General features: G+C 39.1%; 2 protein-coding genes across 2 annotated transcripts; both read left to right on the forward strand.

Moving 5' to 3' along the window:
* The first annotated feature begins 2357 nt into the window (after positions 1–2357).
* On the forward strand, positions 2358–4753 carry LOC139708497 (intermembrane lipid transfer protein VPS13D-like). Its single transcript, XM_071620444.1, has 4 exons — positions 2358–2727; positions 3293–3474; positions 4065–4293; positions 4715–4753. The coding sequence occupies exons 1-4, from the start codon at positions 2374–2376 to the stop codon at positions 4751–4753; spliced, it is 804 nt and encodes a 267-aa protein (XP_071476545.1). The 5' UTR covers positions 2358–2373.
* A 1778-nt stretch (positions 4754–6531) lies between these two features.
* Positions 6532–14294, forward strand: LOC139708498 (intermembrane lipid transfer protein VPS13D-like). Its single transcript, XM_071620445.1, has 9 exons — positions 6532–6740; positions 7170–7392; positions 7993–8225; positions 8878–8993; positions 9788–9953; positions 11253–11416; positions 12097–12285; positions 13291–13430; positions 14274–14294. The coding sequence occupies exons 1-9, from the start codon at positions 6532–6534 to the stop codon at positions 14292–14294; spliced, it is 1461 nt and encodes a 486-aa protein (XP_071476546.1).
* The last annotated feature ends 4811 nt before the right edge of the window (positions 14295–19105 follow it).

Consider the following 19105-nt stretch of genomic DNA (forward strand, 5'->3'; position numbering starts at 1 on the left):
TACCCTCTGAATTTAGAGTAATAAGATGCTGAGAAGACCATGATGAATCATTGTCAGTCATCGATCTATCCATCTATCTATCTATTATATGTCTGTCTATGTATCTATGTATCTATGTATCTATCTATCTATCTATCTATCTATCTATCTATCTATCTATCTATCTATTTATCTGTCTGTCTATCTATCTACACATGGTGTATCTATCGTTCTATCTATTAATAAATCTATTTTATTTATTCTTTTCATTTATTTTTCCATTTCAAACAAAAATTATATACAATCATAAATGTAATTAGGTGAATACAATCATAAATATGACTAGGTGAATACATAATATTATACTATCTACTTATTCATCGATAGGTCTGTTAGTAGGCCTAATAAAAACACATCTCTAGTATATTGACTTATTAAATAGAGATAGGATTGTGAAGAATGTTCCATGTTTTGTTTTGTTTTGTTTTGTTTCGTTTGTGTGTGTGTTTTTGTTTAATATGGAATATAGTGTTAAATGAGCCATATATTACAATGATAATTTACCCGAGTCAGGTTGAGGCACTTCATGTATATGTCTGTCGACAGAACCATTCTCTATTGGGCAATGTTTAATGTAGTTACTGTCCTTTTTTTCGTACTTAATTTCTTACAGGAAATCTTCAAGAAGCCAGCAGAGGCCCAGGAGGGAGGCATCATCCAGCGCTGGGTGTGGGGGTGGGGCTGGTCCTCCTCAACCTCCACCCAGGGCGGGCCGGAAGGTGCTGAGAGCAGTGTGGACGACGTGTCCGTAACCTCGGAGACGTCCTCAGGGATGGGGAGCAGGCGTTCTACCTCCCCGCCCCCTCTCATTGATGATGAAGGTGAGACATCTACCATGTACTGATTCACAAATTAATTTGGTGGGGAAATTACATTATTTTGTAACATTCATGATTTAGTGCTCTACATTGTAGATGGGTATAGTTTTGTCTGAGTAAAAGCTTGATCTATGCTTGCTTTTTATGCCTCCGCAACGAAGTGGCCGGAGGCATTATGTTTTCGGGTCGTCCGTCCGTCCGTCCGTCCGTCCGTCCGTCCGTCCGTCCGTCTGTACGTCCGTACGTCCGTCCGTCCCGTTTTGTTTTTGTCGATATCTCAAGAACCGTGTGGTGGTTTTACATCAAACTTGGTATGAGGGTATATCCTTGGGGGATAATACTTTGTGTGGATTTTAGGGTCACAGGGTCAAAGGTCAAAGGTCACAGGTTATTTTGTGGGAAAAAAAATTGAAATTTCATGTTTTTCTCCATATCTCGCAAATGGTTCAAGGTATCTTCATGGAACTTAGTATATATGCTTGTACCGATGGGCAGTGATTATCTAGGGAAGTTGGGGGTCATGGGTCAAAGGTCAAGGTCAACTCCTCAAAATATCACTACTTTCCTTAAAATGCAATATGCCTGAAGTTTTTTTTTTTTTAACTTGATGTATGGCATGTATTACCCAATATATATTTTTGGGGAAGTTTCTTGCCAAAAGGTCAAAGGTCGAAAGGTAAAAGGTCAAGTGAAAGTGCTAAATTGCACTTTTTCCTCCATATCTCGAAAGTAACTCAAGGTATCATCATGAAACTTACATATTTATGCATGTTCAACCTAACAGTGATTCTCTTTGGAACTGTGAGGTCAAAGGTCAAAGGCCAGGTTTAGATAAAATGCTATTTTCCCATTTGATACTGAAATTATACTTTTTCTCAATACCTTGAAAATTACTCAATGCATAAACTTATAAAAGGGTCAAAAGTCAAGTAAAAATCATCAGTTCCCCAAATACCTGCACTCTGACATTTTAATCATTCATCCAATTGAACCTACAATGTGTAGTTCTAGGAAAGTGAACATTCAGCACATTTGTGTCAAACCTGTCATTTTAATATTTTGCCAATTGTGTGAAACTGTCATCACACATTGTCAAGACATTGTACTATAGACCTATTAGGAGAACCATGCATTATGGCGGAGGCATATCAGTAGCCGTAGCGATATATCTAGTTTTTGGCATAATTTCCTTTAAGATATGCCCACAACATAAGGCAGTTTGTAATTTATCAAAATGTTAAAGTTTGGAGTTATTGTTTGCAAAACATTTCAAATGATAAGTTGATTTGCTCATGTGCAATGAGTTACAAGGATTTCATGAATACAATGGCATAAGAACAGGTTTAAAACTAAAATACATGTTGGATAATTTACTCAAATTACACAGCAATGGTAAATGAAGATCAGTTCTGCACATAATAGTAGAGCTCACTAAAGTAAAACACAAAACAAAACAACATAGTCTTGTTTGATTGTTTCAGAGGAACAAGAAATTTTGGATGTGATCGGGGACCCCATGGCGGACAATAACGTCCTGCGGAGAGACCATGTCTTCGCACTCCTCAACTTCAAACTTCAGGGAGGCTCCATAAAGCTCTGCAGCAGTTGCCATGGCAGCAAGACTCCACCCCAGACCTCCGCTCCTGCTTCCCCTAGTGTGGACTCCCAGGCCAGCCCTTCTGTCGAAACAGAGAGCACCAGCAAGGAGACCATCATTGAACTAGAATTTGCTAGCGTGAAGATGAGCTTTGAGTGGAGGCTACGGACGAGTTCGTTCTTGTTCAGTGCCAAGCTGGGGGCCCTGTTCATACACGATGTGATGACAAAGGGATCGCTCTTCCCAAATCTCATTGCTCCTCAGCAGAAGAGGGTAAGATGTTCAATGTGAAAGTGGCTGAGGATTGTTAAAGGGATTGTCCTTAAATATTCCCAGTCAGGAAATGTATATTCCAAACACCCATATCACCTTTCAATCTAAGAATACCGCTTTACATTGTACCAGAGTTTCATGAATTTCTGACTTGAGACCTTTTTAACATGCTCCATGGTACTTATCATTGCTGTTTTTTTTTATTTCCAGTATTATTCATTGTTCACAAGAACTGCTATGCAAATTGTGCCTTGTCTCAATCTTACACAAGAAACACAACAGGAAAATAGACTGTTGCTTACATTGAAAGTGATCTTTAAAATGTTCACACAACAGTTGTCACACGATACATCTGAACAAAACAATACAACAAACATGCAAGCATTAACTTGAAAAAGATATGTATTTGGCTGGGCAGAAGACAAAATGGAAAGTGATATACCCATCTTAGATTAACTTTCTCTTTGTGTTACTTGATATTATGAGTGTGGAATATATATGACAAAATGTGATCATTTATAAAAACTTTGTTTTTGCTATTATCCTTTAAAACTCATGTTTACAGGAAGAGACTGTGCTTACACCAAGACAGTCATACTCCCTGCTTACCGGCCGCCCGTCAACGCCAAACATATCCTACCTCTCCACCAGCACGTCGGCCAGTAATCTTAAGCAACCCACCCCGGATCTCCCTGTCTTCGAGATGTCCTACGAAGCCAACCCGCCCCACTCTAATGCAGACTGCAGGTTGGTCCACTCACAACTTACAGCAGTCTCTCGAATGAATGTTGAGTCTACCGACACCAACTAACATTCACAAGGCCAAAGGATACTGTAACACATTATTTATTCACGGCATGAATATTTCGCGAATTGGAGCAGATGGCCTTTTTTGCAGCATGAAATTTTCGCGGACTACCACTGGCAGTCAATGCATATAGTGCAGAAAAGAACTTTCACGTGCATTTTAATTTCGCGAATCTCAGTGCTCGCGAAATTAAAATGCACGCCAACATTCCTCATTGAAATCCAGTAGATGATGAAGGATTAATCTCCAGCTGACAGATGTTGTAGTTACACCTCATATTATCGGTGACATATTTGTTGCAAATGTAAGCAAACTAATGCAATACTTTCACTTACAAACATAGTGGGTTGAAATGACATCTTTGCCACAGTGGTTTGATCAGTAAACATTAAAAAAAAAGACTTTATGGTTATTTCATAGGAATTATATACCAGTATAATCGCACAATTTTATGATTGTGTAATCATTAAAGTTCATACTCATTGTCTGTCCTTCCTACGTTTGCCCGCCACACCCCTTTCCCCGCTAGACTTGAAATAATCAGCCGGCCGCTGGACATCGTGTACAACCCCGCAGCGATGGACAGAGTGTCCAACTTCTTCAACAAGGCAGAGGCCCAGGGAGGCAAGGGCCTCAGTTCAAGACCCTCGGAGCTCCAGCTGACCCGGGCAGCCCGGCTGCGGTACGAGGACTTCAAGACTCAGACCAAGCAGGAGCTGATTCATACCTTAGACTCTCTACTGGAGGGGGAGCAACAGGTGAGGGTGCCATACACTCTTGTGTATGCACACATATATGTACCAACCACTGAATCACCTTTAGTGTGTGCTATTAAAGGCATAATTTACCGTTTGCAAATGAAACAAAAACCCAGCATCAATAGTGCTGTAAAATAGTTCTAAAATGTGAGTTAGGGATAGAAACAACCACTGTAAAAATTTGAATTGGTAAAATCGATGTTCAGTATTGTTAGATATACAAAATGTGAACAACAGTTATGATAAAAATGCTTCCAGACTAAACCATCTACATTTACGATTTATTGAGAAAAATACAGATATTCCCTTATTTTTTAGGCTTTATCATTTTATATGAAAGGATGTTTTGTGGTAAAAAAGGCCTACACATATGCATTAAATATCATATCTTGAAAATTTTTTAAATCTACTGTTCCCAAAGGTAAAGTGGAACTTTAAGTTGTGTGGCAATAATGGTTAAAGGGAAGAGTCATGTTTCTCTTATACTGAATACTAAATCACAAGAACTCAACTGAACATTTATTTCTGGTTAGTAATGATATATCAAAATAATTTTCTGCATATCATTGTTTTTTTGATCATTTCAATTTTAATAGCAAAATATGATTATTCAGGATGGCTTGATCAGTATCTATTGACAGTAAAATGTTGATATTCTCTCTCATTTGTTTGGTATCATACCATTTTCCCTTTTTATGTTCCATGTATACTTTGACTGATGATGGTGCTCTTGTGAATTTTTCCCCCCAGACACAAGTGAAGAGATGGGACATTCACTGTGACATCTCAGCCCCCCTTATCATCATCCCTGACAACTTCTTCTCCAAGGATGCAACTCTGGTGAGAACAGCTTATCAAACGCAAACAAACTGGCATAATAAGCTAACAAATAGACAGACAGACAGGCACAAACAACCAATGCTCTGAAAGTTGATGTTTTTTTCTCACTTTTTGCACAACCACAAGCTAGCGCGAAAATAAAAGTATGCAAATAATTTTGCATGCCATATGTTTCAGTAACTAGTGTCCTGATTCAGCGGAATTAAAAACACACAAAATTTGTCATACCTAGCCAAGCACCGAAAAAAAAAATTATTCACGCGAAAATATCCACTTTGGCAGTAGTTGAGTGGATGTCTCGTAAATATAATCTTTGTCAATATATGGCATACACATATTAGAAACATACACAAATTGTGCAGGATAAGTGCTTATAAGTATGCATGAGTCTTTTAGTATTAATTCATTTGCCACAGTGAGTGAATCACTGTTAATATAAATGAGAAAATGCCCTTCCAGTATTAATTGTTTGTAGCAGAGTTCATACGTGTTACCCATCACCACAATATCCTGATAAAGTCACAGTTAGTGGAGACGAGAAGCGCCAGAACTACTTTGTTACTTCAGCTGTCTCCTGTTATGCTGCTTTAAGAGGCAAATTAAAGATTGACCTTTGCCCTTATGTTATCTACACAACTTTTCCTGCTGTGAATGTCTACTGTAATATAAAGACATCTTCTTTATGCTGCAGGTGGTTCTTGACTTCGGTAAGCTTCAGTTGTCAAGCATGACAGCCAAAAGTACCTACAAGAGGAGTGAGTCTCTTCAGCGATCATCGACTGGGGACGATGGTGAGTCGAGTCCTGATTAAAGGGGAAGTCCACCCTGAAAATTAGTTTATGTGAAAGGAAGCGACGTAATGAGAGGAACAGGACATTGAAAATTTTAGCAAACTCTGATCAGAAACTCAACATAAGTATGATTTTTTTATAGTTGTGATCCATTATGCACAAATTGGCAATTTCATGTTGTCACCTGAGCTTACCCCCTACTTGCTCTTGCTATGAAGTTATAAATCATTGTTTTCCTGTCATCACAAGATCTTCAAACAAGGATGTGCATGTATTTATGGTATTGTAGCCATTGTTGTTATAAATGATTAAGAAGTCATGTTTGTTGCTTAATCTGTTTTGTCTGCTCAGTTATGATTTGTCAGTATAGTCTTCTGCAAATGAATGTACTTGGTGGGAAAGGAGTGTTGATGTTGATGTGAAATGTCAGAAATGATCAGTATATAAGCATGGTGTAGGTAAAAACTAGCATAGAGAATAGAATCCTTTCTCAGCACAATGTTGTGAATCAAGCATTAAAAGCCTTAATTTGTACTTTCATAACCTTAATGTTTAACACCAACTGTGTAAATCATGTCCCTTTAACTTTTGCAATGTGTTTGTTGCCATGGTAGCGGATGTCGATGACGACTTCCTGACTCCACTCTCGACGCCTCCCGGTGAATTAGCCGAGGCTGACGCGACCCAGGCCGACACATCCCAGCGACCAACGTCCTTCAGCGTTGATTCCACAATGACAAGCGCCACCATCGACATGACAGATTTTGGGAATAGTGCCATCACGGCAGAATCTCTCAGGGATAGGATGTATGACAGGTGCGTGACTGTCCTCCTTCGCTTTACTTCAGAAGAACTAATACCGGCAGGAAAGGTTTGCATGTGGCTTTGAAAGCAGAACAAAAATTATCACATTACTGAGACATAAAGAACAAACACAGAAAAATTGTGTCCAACTTTGCCCCATTAATCAACATTCAAATTTTAGAATAACTTGTTATTTTTCGTAATGTATCTGACATTTTGTGTGTTATTGTCAGTCCACATGTCCCAGGCTATACGGTAATGTGTGCGCTTTCTCATATCATGCAGAACAATAGTCGGAAAGTTTCATTCTAAAATTTTGAAACAAGAAGGTGGTAATCACAAAAAAAAAGAGAGAAAATTCCATATGTTTTCTAATCCAGTAAATGCCAAGCTGCAACGAATTCAAAATTACATCAAAAAGTTCAATGTTCTGATTTGCAGGTATGCACTGGATATGTCGGACCTCCAGATCCTGGTGGCCAGGGGGTCGGAGAACTGGCGCATGTCGCACACACGAGGGCTCTGTCACCTACAGATGTTGGAGAAGTTCTCCATCTCGGTAAAGGTGGAGCGGAGACTAGCCTTCACCACAGATCCACAGTGGCCAAGCATGACTCTGTCCGGGAACCTGCCCAGCTTGTCCATTCATGTGAATGAAAGGAAGGTGAGATGTACATTGTGAGGCATTCATGCCCTCGTTTAGCCTTTTTGAACAGGTCTGTTCTGCAGTACAGCATGAAAGTTGGTGTTTTTTTGCTTTTGTTTGTTTGTTTGTTTGTTTTTTGATGTGGTAGCTGCTTGCCAGACAAACATTACTGTGTGTGTATTGTGTATGGCAAGTTGTCTGCCACTCCTGCAATGACGACCTTTCAGACATACAGTAGATGATGGATTCAGTGTTTTAAAAGATTTGCACCAAGTGATTCAGTGTGTCCTCCTACACTGTATCTTCTTTACTCTCTATCTTTTGTTGTTGTTTTGATATTTTGTCTCCTCTTTTCATTCTAGCTCTGTTATTGGCTGACTATCAGGTCTACTTGTGTATGTGTTTGGTTTTTTGGGGTTTTTTTTTTTTTAAATAAACCTTCTTGTTGTACATGTGTGTCATAAGTCTGCTTACGGGTATACAGTGTAAGTGTATTTTATACACAAACCCCAAACAGAAAGACACAAATACAGGCTGACAGACATACACACATGCAGAAAAAAATACACTTTGATCATGTAGATTATCTTTATAACTTGTGTTTGTATGTCTGCACAGACTTGTGGGGTGATTTGTCTCTCTACTCTACATCTTTGCTTCCATTTGTGCTCTCCCTGCATCCCTCATCATCTCTCATTCTCTCCTCCCGTCCATCATCAGATCCAAGCTCTCAACAACTGCATGAAGATCATGTCCAGCAACTCATCCAACCAGCCGGCCAGTCCAGTGGTAGAGAGACCGGTCAGTGAAACGCTGGACAAGGAAACCAAAGGACGAACACACTACACCAGGTACATCATTCTCTTTCTGTGTCTGTTGTGTTGTGTTTGTGTTTATTTCATTTGTTTTGCTATGCTACCTTTTTTTTTTCTTGTTTGTGTGTGTTTTGTAAAGTGGGTGTCAGATATTGTCAAAAAGCGAAAAAGGGGAAGGGAATTTGATTGATGCATGTAACTGTACATGTACATCACACATAAGGGAGCAGTGATACATAGAGACTTGTGTCTTCTTTTTTTTTTACGCTTCAGATTATGGGCCTTTTGCTGTAATTTTAGTAAACTTTTCACAGCTGTTTGATTGGTTTGTTTTGTGGTAGCTGCCGGTGTTGTATAATGTGAACCTGCAATTACTGCATGTTGCAAATGTTATGAAATGCTGGCAGAAACTGGACCTGCTAATTGCTCCAAGGTACTGAATGAATAAAAAATATCAGAATCAAACAACAGTCAAGCATCTTTTGAAGTCATTGAAGCTGTGAACAAAACAAAAATCAGGACATCTCTCAGTTTCAAATTCCAACCCAATTTTTGTTTTCTAGCCAATGTGATAGGTTGTTGCAAAATTTGATGAATATGTACAGCTTCTATGCATGACACATCAGTTTTCCTGTGAATGGTTAAGGGTTATAAAATGTTTTTTTCCTTCATCCATCTTTCCCACCAGCCAATCAGACCTGGAGGCAACCATCCGACAGAGGACACAAGCCCTTTTGGAAGAGTCTAGACTGCTGGAGATGCAATTCTCTGTTGATAAGATGTCTCTTGAAGTACAGAGCAGAGGTTAGATAACATCAATGTGGGCAGCTGGCAATTTGTGCAAACCTTATAAATTTCCAGCAGATTTCACTATCACATTGGGCTCGACTTTTCAGCATGTCACACGATTCAAGACTTGATCACGTTAATTTTCATTGTGGATATTAGAAGTGTCCTGTTTTAGATGAGGTGTATGTGCCCATGTCTGAGAATCTGAAAAAGGGGAAAAACAAAATCTGAGGTATACATACTTTTGTTTGCATGATATTCTAATGAGATTCAAGATTTGTATATTTCCCGGCGAAACATTATTACATTTCCCAGAGTTCTTACAAATCCCGGTGTTGTTACAATCCTGGCAACACAGGACCCTATATATTACCAGAGTGTGTGTTTCTCTGTTATTTTCTGCTGTTTCCTGTAGGTTTACCTAGGTTGCATGGGAAGAGTGCAATGAGATCACGTGTGGGGTACAAGATAACTTTGCAAGAAGAGTTGCCCCCGCATCTGAAGAAATGTCATTATAACATCCAACTGGACCCCATGGAAGACCAGCTTAATGTATTGTTTGTAGCTGAATATGGGCTATCCAGCCATCTTCTCAGATGGAAAATGAACAAACAAATAATGACATTTCTAATGAGATTCCAAAATTGTACGGGGTTCCCACCTTGTAGAACACTTGAAACATTCTAAACATTCTACTGGGCCACAACCATCAACACCACCACCACCACCAAGTTCTGTGAGCAAATGTGATGTACGTACATGTGTACATATAATACTCACAATATGGTGTGACTCTCTGTCTCTCCTAGGGCGCTGTATATCAGAGTTCCAAGTATCTCGGGTGAAGACGATGATGACCAAGAGGCCGTATGACATGTCAGTGTCCCTCAGTGTCCACAGTCTACTGGTCATTGATGCCCTGCAGCAGTTTGGGCCAGACTTTGAGCTCTTGCTAGCCTCGCACAAAGACCTCAGGTATAAATATTTCTGAGCATGATTATCTTCTCTATCGTGGTTTGACTCACTGTATACACTGAAATTTTGTGTGGTGGCCCTTAATTTTTTTTTTTTGATTTTGTGAATACTGTAAAAGTGGATATTTTCGCGCTACTAATTTTTCGCGCTTGGCCGGGTTAGAAGAGTTTCACATGTTTTCAATTCCGCGGAATAAAGACATCACGCACAGGAACATATGGCTAACAAAAATATTTGCATGCTTTTATTTTCGCGGTAGTTTCTTGTTGCGCAAAATGCGCGAAAATTTCAACAACGCGATAATTTCCACTTTTACAGTAGGCACTCACAAAAAAAAAAAGCGCTATGCAAAAATGTTGACAAAGATGAAAACAAAAATTTGTCCAACATGCATTCTCCCAGGCCAGCACACTAGCATTGCAATATCAAGCAACCACTAGTACAGTCTTTATTTTTTACCCCTGTGAGATTTGATCTCTTATCTATAGTGATTTTTTGACCAAACAGTTTTGTTGAGAAGTCACAATTTGTCCTAAACCCTGAACTTTTGTGTGATGGTTTTGTTTTGTTTTGTTTTGTTTTGTTTTTCAAGTATCATGATAATGAGAAGATCACAAAACATGAAAATAACTACCTAAAGAAATGTTCAACGTACTATTCACAAAAGTATCCGAGTGTGAAATGTCAGCATTTACAATGATTCTTGTTACAGCTGACATATCACTTGTTGTAAATCCTATTCTCAAATCTTGCAACCAACATTCCTCAATGACCTCAATCCTTTGCCTGGACTTAATTATGTGTACAAAAGTTGGCCTTAGTACTGACACATCAATCATTTAAGCACTATAGTATCATGTGCTTGCGATTGACGGATTTCCCTGCACATAACTTGGTATTGAAATTCTCTGATATTTGCTGGCTATGAAGAGTTTGTTGTAATAACATGAATTGCTGCCTCTTTTGTGTTGTAGCCAAAATATGGATCTGTGACTTTGATGTGTGATTGAGGCATGTTATCGTCATCTAGAAGTAACATACTTACAGTAAGTGAAACAAATTGACAATTTTCTCGTGACACAACACTGGCTCTCCACAGTAGCTCAGGCTCTGTATGTAAAGGCTGCAATATTTGAATCTTTGCTGATAGCAGGTTGAACAAATAAGATGTTGAACAAGTAGAGCACATCAACAGTATACCAGTATATAGCGAGGGCACAACACTGCATCTCTGTAGCTAGTCTACCCTTTCTAGCCATTTTTCTAAAGTATTTTCCACTGCTCTCTCGCACGTGGCAGCCTACACGCTCCCAGTGGCAGCATTGTGGACAGTGAGGCCTCCACTCCTCGGTCACCCACCTCCCCGAGGTCGCCTGCCTCTCCCGCTGAGACTATGATGGCTTCTGCCACGCATGCTGAACTTGCCTCTGCCATTCAACAAATGGGGAGTCATGGGAAAGGGGGTGAGTTTAACAGGGAGAAGGACAGACTTTAAAGGGAACTCCCATCCTCATAGTTACGTTGCTTTTTATGAAAGCAGGAAAGTCAGCGAAGTAGATCTTATAAAAACATGAAAAAAGTTATGAACTATTTAAAAAGGTTTAGAGAGTAAGACATAAATGGCAACTCTGTGTGATCTAGGTGTTGACAGCTCTCTATTTTTTATTTATTCATTTTTTTTTTTTACACAAAATTGTTCTCATTTTGATTTTCCTCCAACATTTGAGTACAGACAGAACTTATCTCCTGGGCAAAAATGTATAACTGGATACCTTTATCACACACAATTATACCTAGAGCAGGTTTGGAGAAAAATTAACATTTTTGAATAGAAAATTCTGAAATTGATTGTTTTGACCGATAAAAAAAAATCTCCAAAAAAAAATCTCCAAAAAAGAATTGCCAACTTTTAGGATATGTGTCATTCAAATTGCTTGAGGTTGTCAACATTTAAAGATTGTTAATGCATTGGAAAAAGTGTACATGTAAAGGAAAGCTGAGTTTACACCTTGACTTCAATCGGTAAATATTCAGATTCTACTCATGTCATAAACATCTTAGATTGTCAACTGGAAGCTCATCCCAGTGTGTGTGCGTTTGTGCAATCCACAAAGTTGTTGCCTCTGATTTGCCACTCAAACAGGGACCACTCTGCAGCCCCTGTCTGTGGTGCCTCCCAGCATGTCGCCATCGCTAGAGCGCCCTCTGGAGGAGAGGGAGGCACTCATCACCGTAGAGCTGGAGCTGATCAGCGCAGAGTGCCCGTCGAACACCAACGACGACGGTCCCATGCAGGTGGCCGTCATCCAGTTCAACAGCCTGGACTTGATTGGTGAGGCTCTTGCTTTCTGCCCATGTTTGCACCCATCACAGACTGTACAGTATGCGTTAATGAAAACGTCCCACGGAAATAACAAAATTCCATTCATGACAAAACATGCTATTGAATTTCATTAAAAGAGTTGTCATAACGTACGATACATTTCCGTGGAATTCATTATAAGCATTGGCTGGTAATAGGCAAATTCATTAAGTTCGTTTAAAGCGTTCATGCATGATATCAATTCTGTTGAAACTGTTTAAGAATTCCCAACCCTTTGCAAACTGTACATGTATTTATTCACTTAAATCATTGCTGTTATGAGTGATAAGAACCATTGCTGGCTATGTGCAGAAGCTCAGTAGTCTAGTGAATAGGTCCAACTTCCATCTTTGGAAAGTCTTTATATGGGGGGATATGATATCAAAAGGTGATAAAATGGGATGGCAAGAAACCGCAGATTACTGGAGCAAATGGAGGTGTTCTGGTTTTGTGACAAAATAAGGCAAAGCCATGGACGCTGTTGTATGTCAAGCGTGCAGGCTTTATACATGTTTTTCATTACAGTCACGGAATCCCAAATGTTTGATACATGTAGCCATACTTCATTCACTTCAAAGTAACAGATCCAGTATTGAATTTTTTATTACTACCGAGCTTGTCAGTCAGCTTATCCTCATGATGTAGAGCATCATCATAAAGCACTGTGATAGTTAGTCATCTTTTTGCATTAGATTTTTGGCTGATGTATTATTGTGATTTCTTGTGATTTTTGTGATTTTTGTGATTTTTTTTTTTTTTTTTTTGGGGGGGGGAGGGGAGGAGAGGGGCGTATGTGTGTATGAATTTACCTCTGACCTTGGTGGGGGGGTGGATGGTGAAACAATTGCCCAGTGGAATAGAATGATTGAGGAGAGATAGCAACAGAATTCAGTTGCAATGGAAGAGAGATTAGACTGTTGCTTCAAACAATCCATCCAGTAAAATGGGAGTTTCCCTTTTCCCCCTCCAATGCAGCCAACCAGGAAACCATTGTGGAGCTGCTCTCGTTCTTCCGACGGGCGTTTCCCGACGAGGAAACCAAGGCCAAGACATCCCCAAGCCCAGACGAGGGTGCTCTCTCCAACACTTACTTCAGGGATACGAGCATCATAGAGGTACGCCCATATGTCAGTGAAGATGTGGCTCTGGTTCTTGTGATTTTTCATTTTCCTTCCCGTTGAATTGCTCCATTGTGAATGGGAACAGGGTTGCCTTGGCAATGTGTTAATTCTATAAGAACTATGATATCTCATAGGCAACAAGGTAACTGTAACGAGGTTTTCAACATTCATGGATGTTGGCGTACCTTTCACGCATCATTCACCTGCACACACACACCGGCAGTCGTTGAAAATCAAAGTCCCATTCCACACAAGTCGTATGTGAACCTTGGTGTCCGCTGGACTTTTATTCAGCCGAAAATGATGTGTACAGTTGGAGTGAAATGATTCTTCACTCAATGAGCTACTTGAAGATGTCGAGTTGTAACTAACTATTTTGGGGTCTTGCACCCTGGTTTTGTTTCAGGCTCTCAAGCTTCATGCATATGATTATTTTACCGAGTCCGCCCCTCTTGGAAACCAAATTAAGATGTAACATTAAATATGGCACATAGATGTCCCTCCCCTTGCCGACACAATTAACCAATCATATAGATGACCATTGGTCATCTGATGAATAATTATGAAGTGGACACTCCACAAGGCACTGTCAGCAAAATAAGGACTAGTGTCAGCACAATAAAGACTAGTGTCAGCACAATAAAGACTAGTGTCAGCACAATAAAGACTAGTGTCAGCACCTAGGGACTAATGTCAGCACATTACCCCCTTGTCAACTTAAAGCTAGTACTCATGGGGCAGATAAAACTGTCACTCCTCATCTTGTTTTGACCAGTGTCAGACTTCCACCAGTTATACCTTTTCTTTACAACTGGTATTCCCTTGTCTCGATTCCAGGTGCCTACAGCTGACCATTAAAACAAGTGTGATCCCTCTCATCGAATTCAGGATACCTTATGTAACGTACAAAGAAGGGTCATATCAGCACTTTGAGACACTTTCTTATTCTGTACATTGTCTACCAGGAACAATTTGTTATTATATACATTGTCTCCCAAAATGAAGCTTCTCAGCAATTTCAGCATTTCTCATTTTCGAGAAAGACACTCATCAGCAGTTTGGCTTCTCTTCTACTTTGGATGGTCTGCCTGGGCCGATCTACAGCTCTATGTCCAAGCACAATAATGTGCAATGAATATGTTATTAGTCATATTCATTATAGACCCTATATTCCTTTAATATGCTTCGTCACAGACATCCCCCTACCCAAGACAATGAAAAGGGGATGGAATGCTGTTGAAAGTTTTCACTTCATTAAGACCCTTTTCATATTCCAATTACAATAGCTGGATGGATACCTGAGAGTCACTGTTCTGTATGAAATGAAACAATCATCATTAAAGGGATGGTCCTGTTCCTGTTTATGTGGCGTATCAGAATTTTATTTGCTAGTATTTGCAGAATACTTGATGAAATTGTGTTGAGGAAGGATAGTATCAACATCCACGATGGTTCGTTTCACATTACAGGGTAAAATAGATGAGAAAATTACGAATTTAGTACATAGTAATTTGCTGCAAGAAGGCAAAATCTTTCCAACATCTATCAGGATGACCGTTACATACAGAGCGCCACCTGCCGTTTCCATTGCAATACGATACTGTCTCTGCGTTTTGCGAGCCAAACTCCAGCCACCTTCCACGCCTTCCATTCCACCAAGCGACAGGCCCTCCTGACCCCTTGACCGAAACACATCTATTTTTAGGCTTTCCTATCACTCTGCGAGCTCCCCAAGGACTCTCGGCAGAATCTTTCTCCCCTTCTCCCAACTCTCGCCGTACAGGCCTACACACACCAGAGAAACACACACAATACCCAATGCCCAGCCACTTGCTTCATTTGGTGTACGGTGGAACACACACCGGTATCGTAACCCCATTGAACGTGTTGGGTCGCCGATACCAGTATACCTACCTGGTTATGGAAATAATCCGAATGTCTAGTAATGTACAGCTCCATCCATTGAATACTATGTATCCAAGGTTGTGCCATTGGGTACTAAACTTTGTGAGTCCGAAGAAAGTACTGTAATTGAATGATTATGGCACCGACTGTTTCACGTATGTCTGTATTTGAGAACCACCGGCATCAACGATTTTATCATCTCGAACATGAAAGTTTGAAGACTAGACACACGTGTACTAGCTACTACACACACAGAGAAAAAAGATCCTAGATGGATTTCGATTGAATTTTTGATGTTCAAACCGCCAGCTCAGAGATATGTTAGTGACTGTCTTGACACAGGCTTGATCAGCGCATGTGAGGCACTTTTGAATAATCGCGACTAGCCACCCTCACAATTCCCAAAAGTAGGAAAAAAAACTCGATCGGTAACTTCCGATTTTGTGTGTGTGTGTGTGTGTCAACAGACATTTCAGAAAGTATCCAAACAGATAGACGACGCCAATATTTGAAACGCTACACCTATTGCAGGCTGCAGCTTCACACACATGAAACGAAAGAAGTTTGCATCAAGATTTCAACCTCCAAATGAGCCAAAATACATTAGTATAGACACTACATTTTTATAGAAATTAATCGTGAAGTTACAGCCCCCCCCCCCCCCCCCCAAAAAAAAAAAAAAAAAAAAATGCTGGGGTGAAATTCAGGCAATCTATCGTCCGGTCATTTATTATCATTTTTTAATCAAAATTTACCGCATACAGTCACTTCCCGTTACAACTGCCGAAAAAAAGCTAACGAGCAGAGATTTGTTTACGTGAATGACCCATATTACGGGCAGGTATCACGGAGTACTTCCTTGGTATCACAACGTTTTGTAATGTACGTGAAGTATTTATAGAATATAATAGAGACAATACTTTGTTTCTTATCATCAAACGATGATTATAGATTTAGTGTTAATTTGCTGTTACGGAACTATTGTGGCAAAGTCTGTATTGTCAATCGCGTCATGAATAATATGACTTACCTGCTTGACAAATGGTTCATTCTGCTTTATTCTGCTTAGCGCGTGTAAACAAAATAAGTAAACACGTACCGAACGCGATGTGATGAATCATTTGAATCAAAAATATTTTAATCAGAATTATTTTAAGTAAGACCCCCTGGCAGTGACTTGATTACATATTTATGTTGTATATACTTCATGGAAACTTCTAGTTAGAATGCTATACTTGTACATGTACTATCAATTGTCGGGTTTTTGTCACCGATGGGATCGTATGTTTTGTTCAGTATAATTATAGTGGTCGAGATTTCACTGATTTCACTGTGCATAGCATACAAACTGACTTGCCCATGCCATGGATCGAGCTACAATAGAGCTCCACCGGCGATATTGACAGAATGGAGTTATGATGCTTATTATGGTTCACAATAGGCGTTTTCACATTAGCCCGATAAAAATGCAAGCTCGAGATATCTTTTTATTTCCCAAGTCAGAAAATAGCGCGCTATTTCGAAACATCGGGCTGATGTGAAAGCGCCTATTGAGTCTTACTGAGCGTTATATTGTTATAAACAATGTATACGTTGGAGGCGATGTGATAGAACCATACACAAGTTTCGGTACGGAGGAATCAACAATGTTTTAATCAAATAATTTTTAGTAAGACCCCCTGAAAGACATTTTATTTAGGTTTATTAATTATTCTTTATGGAAATGTCGTGTTACAATTTCAAATCAATGATAGCTTTTGTTTACCAATCGTATAATTCGAGGCCGAGATTTTTGTTTACGTGAATGACCCATATTACGGGCAGGTATCGTACGTAGTACCTCCTTGGTATCACAACGTATACGTGAAGTATTTATAGAATATGATAAAGACAACACTTGGTTTCCTATCATCAAACGATGATTATAGATTTTGTGTTAATTTACTGTTACGGAACTATTGTGGCAAAGTCCAAAATCTTCGAGTGATCCCTGCGGTCACTCCAAAATGAGTGAAAATGAACATGTTCACTCGAAATTCACTCCAATTTCACTCTAAATTCACTCTTTTTTTGTATTCACTCCTTCGAGAGTGAATATTTTCACTCGATCTTTTTTTTAGAGAGTTATGTTTGATAATAATGTGAGTTATGCGACATGCATTTGTAATTGTCAATTGAAAATCAACGACACTGCAATTACCGGTAGGCCTGTAGGACTTGAGTTTCTGAAATTCAAAGTTTTTTCTTAATCATGTCTTTTCAAAGATGGAAATAAAGAAATTAATACATTGAATTGAATTAGAGAAGGAAAATATATACCATTTATTGGCTGGTTCCTTGATTTGGACTGCCAAATCGGTATGTTTAGCAACCAAGGGTCATCTCTATAGGTATGTTAATATTTCAATCTCACTGCTGCTTCTGAACTGTATGAAATTCATGTCCGAAATCATGCGACAAAATAGTAATATTACACGTTTGCATGAATGAAATCACCTTTTTTTTTTTTTAATAGCTGTGTCTGATACACATACAGTCACTTCCCCGTTACAACTGCCGAAAAAAAAATAAGAGCGGGGATTTGTTTACGTGAATGATCCATTTTTTTTACGGGCAGGTATCGTAAGTATATAGTATCACAACGTTTTATACGTGAAGTATTCATGGAATATAATAAAGACAACACTTGGTTTCTTATCATCAAACGATGATTATAGATTTTGTGTTAATTTACCGTTACGAAACTATTGTGGCAAAGTCTGTATTGTCAATCACGTCATGAATAATATGACTTACCTGCTTGACAAATGGTTCATTCTGCTTTATTCTGCTTAGCGCGTGTAAACAAAATAAGTAAACACGTACCGAACGCGATGTGATGAATCATTGAATCAAAAATATTTTACTCAGAATTGTTTTTGGTAAGACCCCCTGGCAGTGACTTGATTACATATTTATGTTGTATTATACTTCATGGAAACTTCTAGTGATATAGAATGCTATATATAATATCAATTGTCAGGTTTTTGTCAGCGATGGGATCGTATGTTTTGTTCAGTGTAATTACAGTGGCCGAAATTTCACTGATTTCACTGTGCATAGCATGCAAACTGACTTGCCCATGTTTAGTGGATCGAGCTACAATAGAGCTCCGATGTATACCTATAATACAAGTAAATTCGACAGGATCATGCTGGAACATTCAACTCCCTAGCAGTTATCATGATGTACATCTCTCAAACACCCCACAGTGAAATTCGACTGCAAAACTCGAAATATATTGACAGAATAGAGTCATGGTTCATATTACACAAATCTTACTGAGCGTTTGTTATAAACAACGTATACATTGGAGGCGATGTGATGATCCATAAAAGTTTCGGTACGGAGAAATCAGCAATGTTTTAATCAAACAATTTTTAGTAAGGCACCCTGAAAGACATTTTATTTGATTCTATATTTAGGTTTACATTATTCTATATGGAAATGTCGTGTTACAATTTCAAATCAATGACAGCTTTTTATGATACCTATATACTCACGTATGAAACAAGGTGTCTTGGCTCATCTGCAGGTTGAAATCTTGGCTGTACATGGAAGGGTGCTGTTCGTTATTCCGAAGGTTCTTTATTCCGAAGGTTCGTTATTCCGAAGGTTCCTTAATCCGAAACACACAAATTCCCTATACCTAGAGGTTGGTTAATCTGAAAATGAAAAAGGGTTCGTTAATCCGAACATTTTTGTAGCGTTATTCAGAAGGTTCG

Source organism: Diadema antillarum, unplaced genomic scaffold, assembly GCF_040938485.1.
Source record: "Diadema antillarum isolate AM-2024a unplaced genomic scaffold, OU_Dant_1.0 seq00001343_RagTag, whole genome shotgun sequence".
NCBI lineage: Eukaryota > Metazoa > Echinodermata > Echinoidea > Diadematoida > Diadematidae > Diadema > Diadema antillarum.

Excerpts from the sequence above, each read along its gene's own strand:
- LOC139708497 (XM_071620444.1), top strand. The coding sequence starts at position 2,374 with ATGGCGGACAATAACGTCCTGCGGAGAGACCATGTCTTCGCACTCCTC. Across the intron at positions 2,728-3,292 it reads TTGCTCCTCAGCAGAAGAGG|GAAGAGACTGTGCTTACACC; the intron begins GTAAGATGTTCA and ends TCATGTTTACAG. Across the intron at positions 4,294-4,714 it reads TACTGGAGGGGGAGCAACAG|GTAAAGTGGAACTTTAAGTT; the intron begins GTGAGGGTGCCA and ends CTGTTCCCAAAG.
- LOC139708498 (XM_071620445.1), top strand. The coding sequence starts at position 6,532 with ATGGTAGCGGATGTCGATGACGACTTCCTGACTCCACTCTCGACGCCT. Across the intron at positions 7,393-7,992 it reads TTCATGTGAATGAAAGGAAG|ACTTGTGGGGTGATTTGTCT; the intron begins GTGAGATGTACA and ends ATGTCTGCACAG. Across the intron at positions 13,431-14,273 it reads GGGATACGAGCATCATAGAG|GTGCCTACAGCTGACCATTA; the intron begins GTACGCCCATAT and ends TCTCGATTCCAG.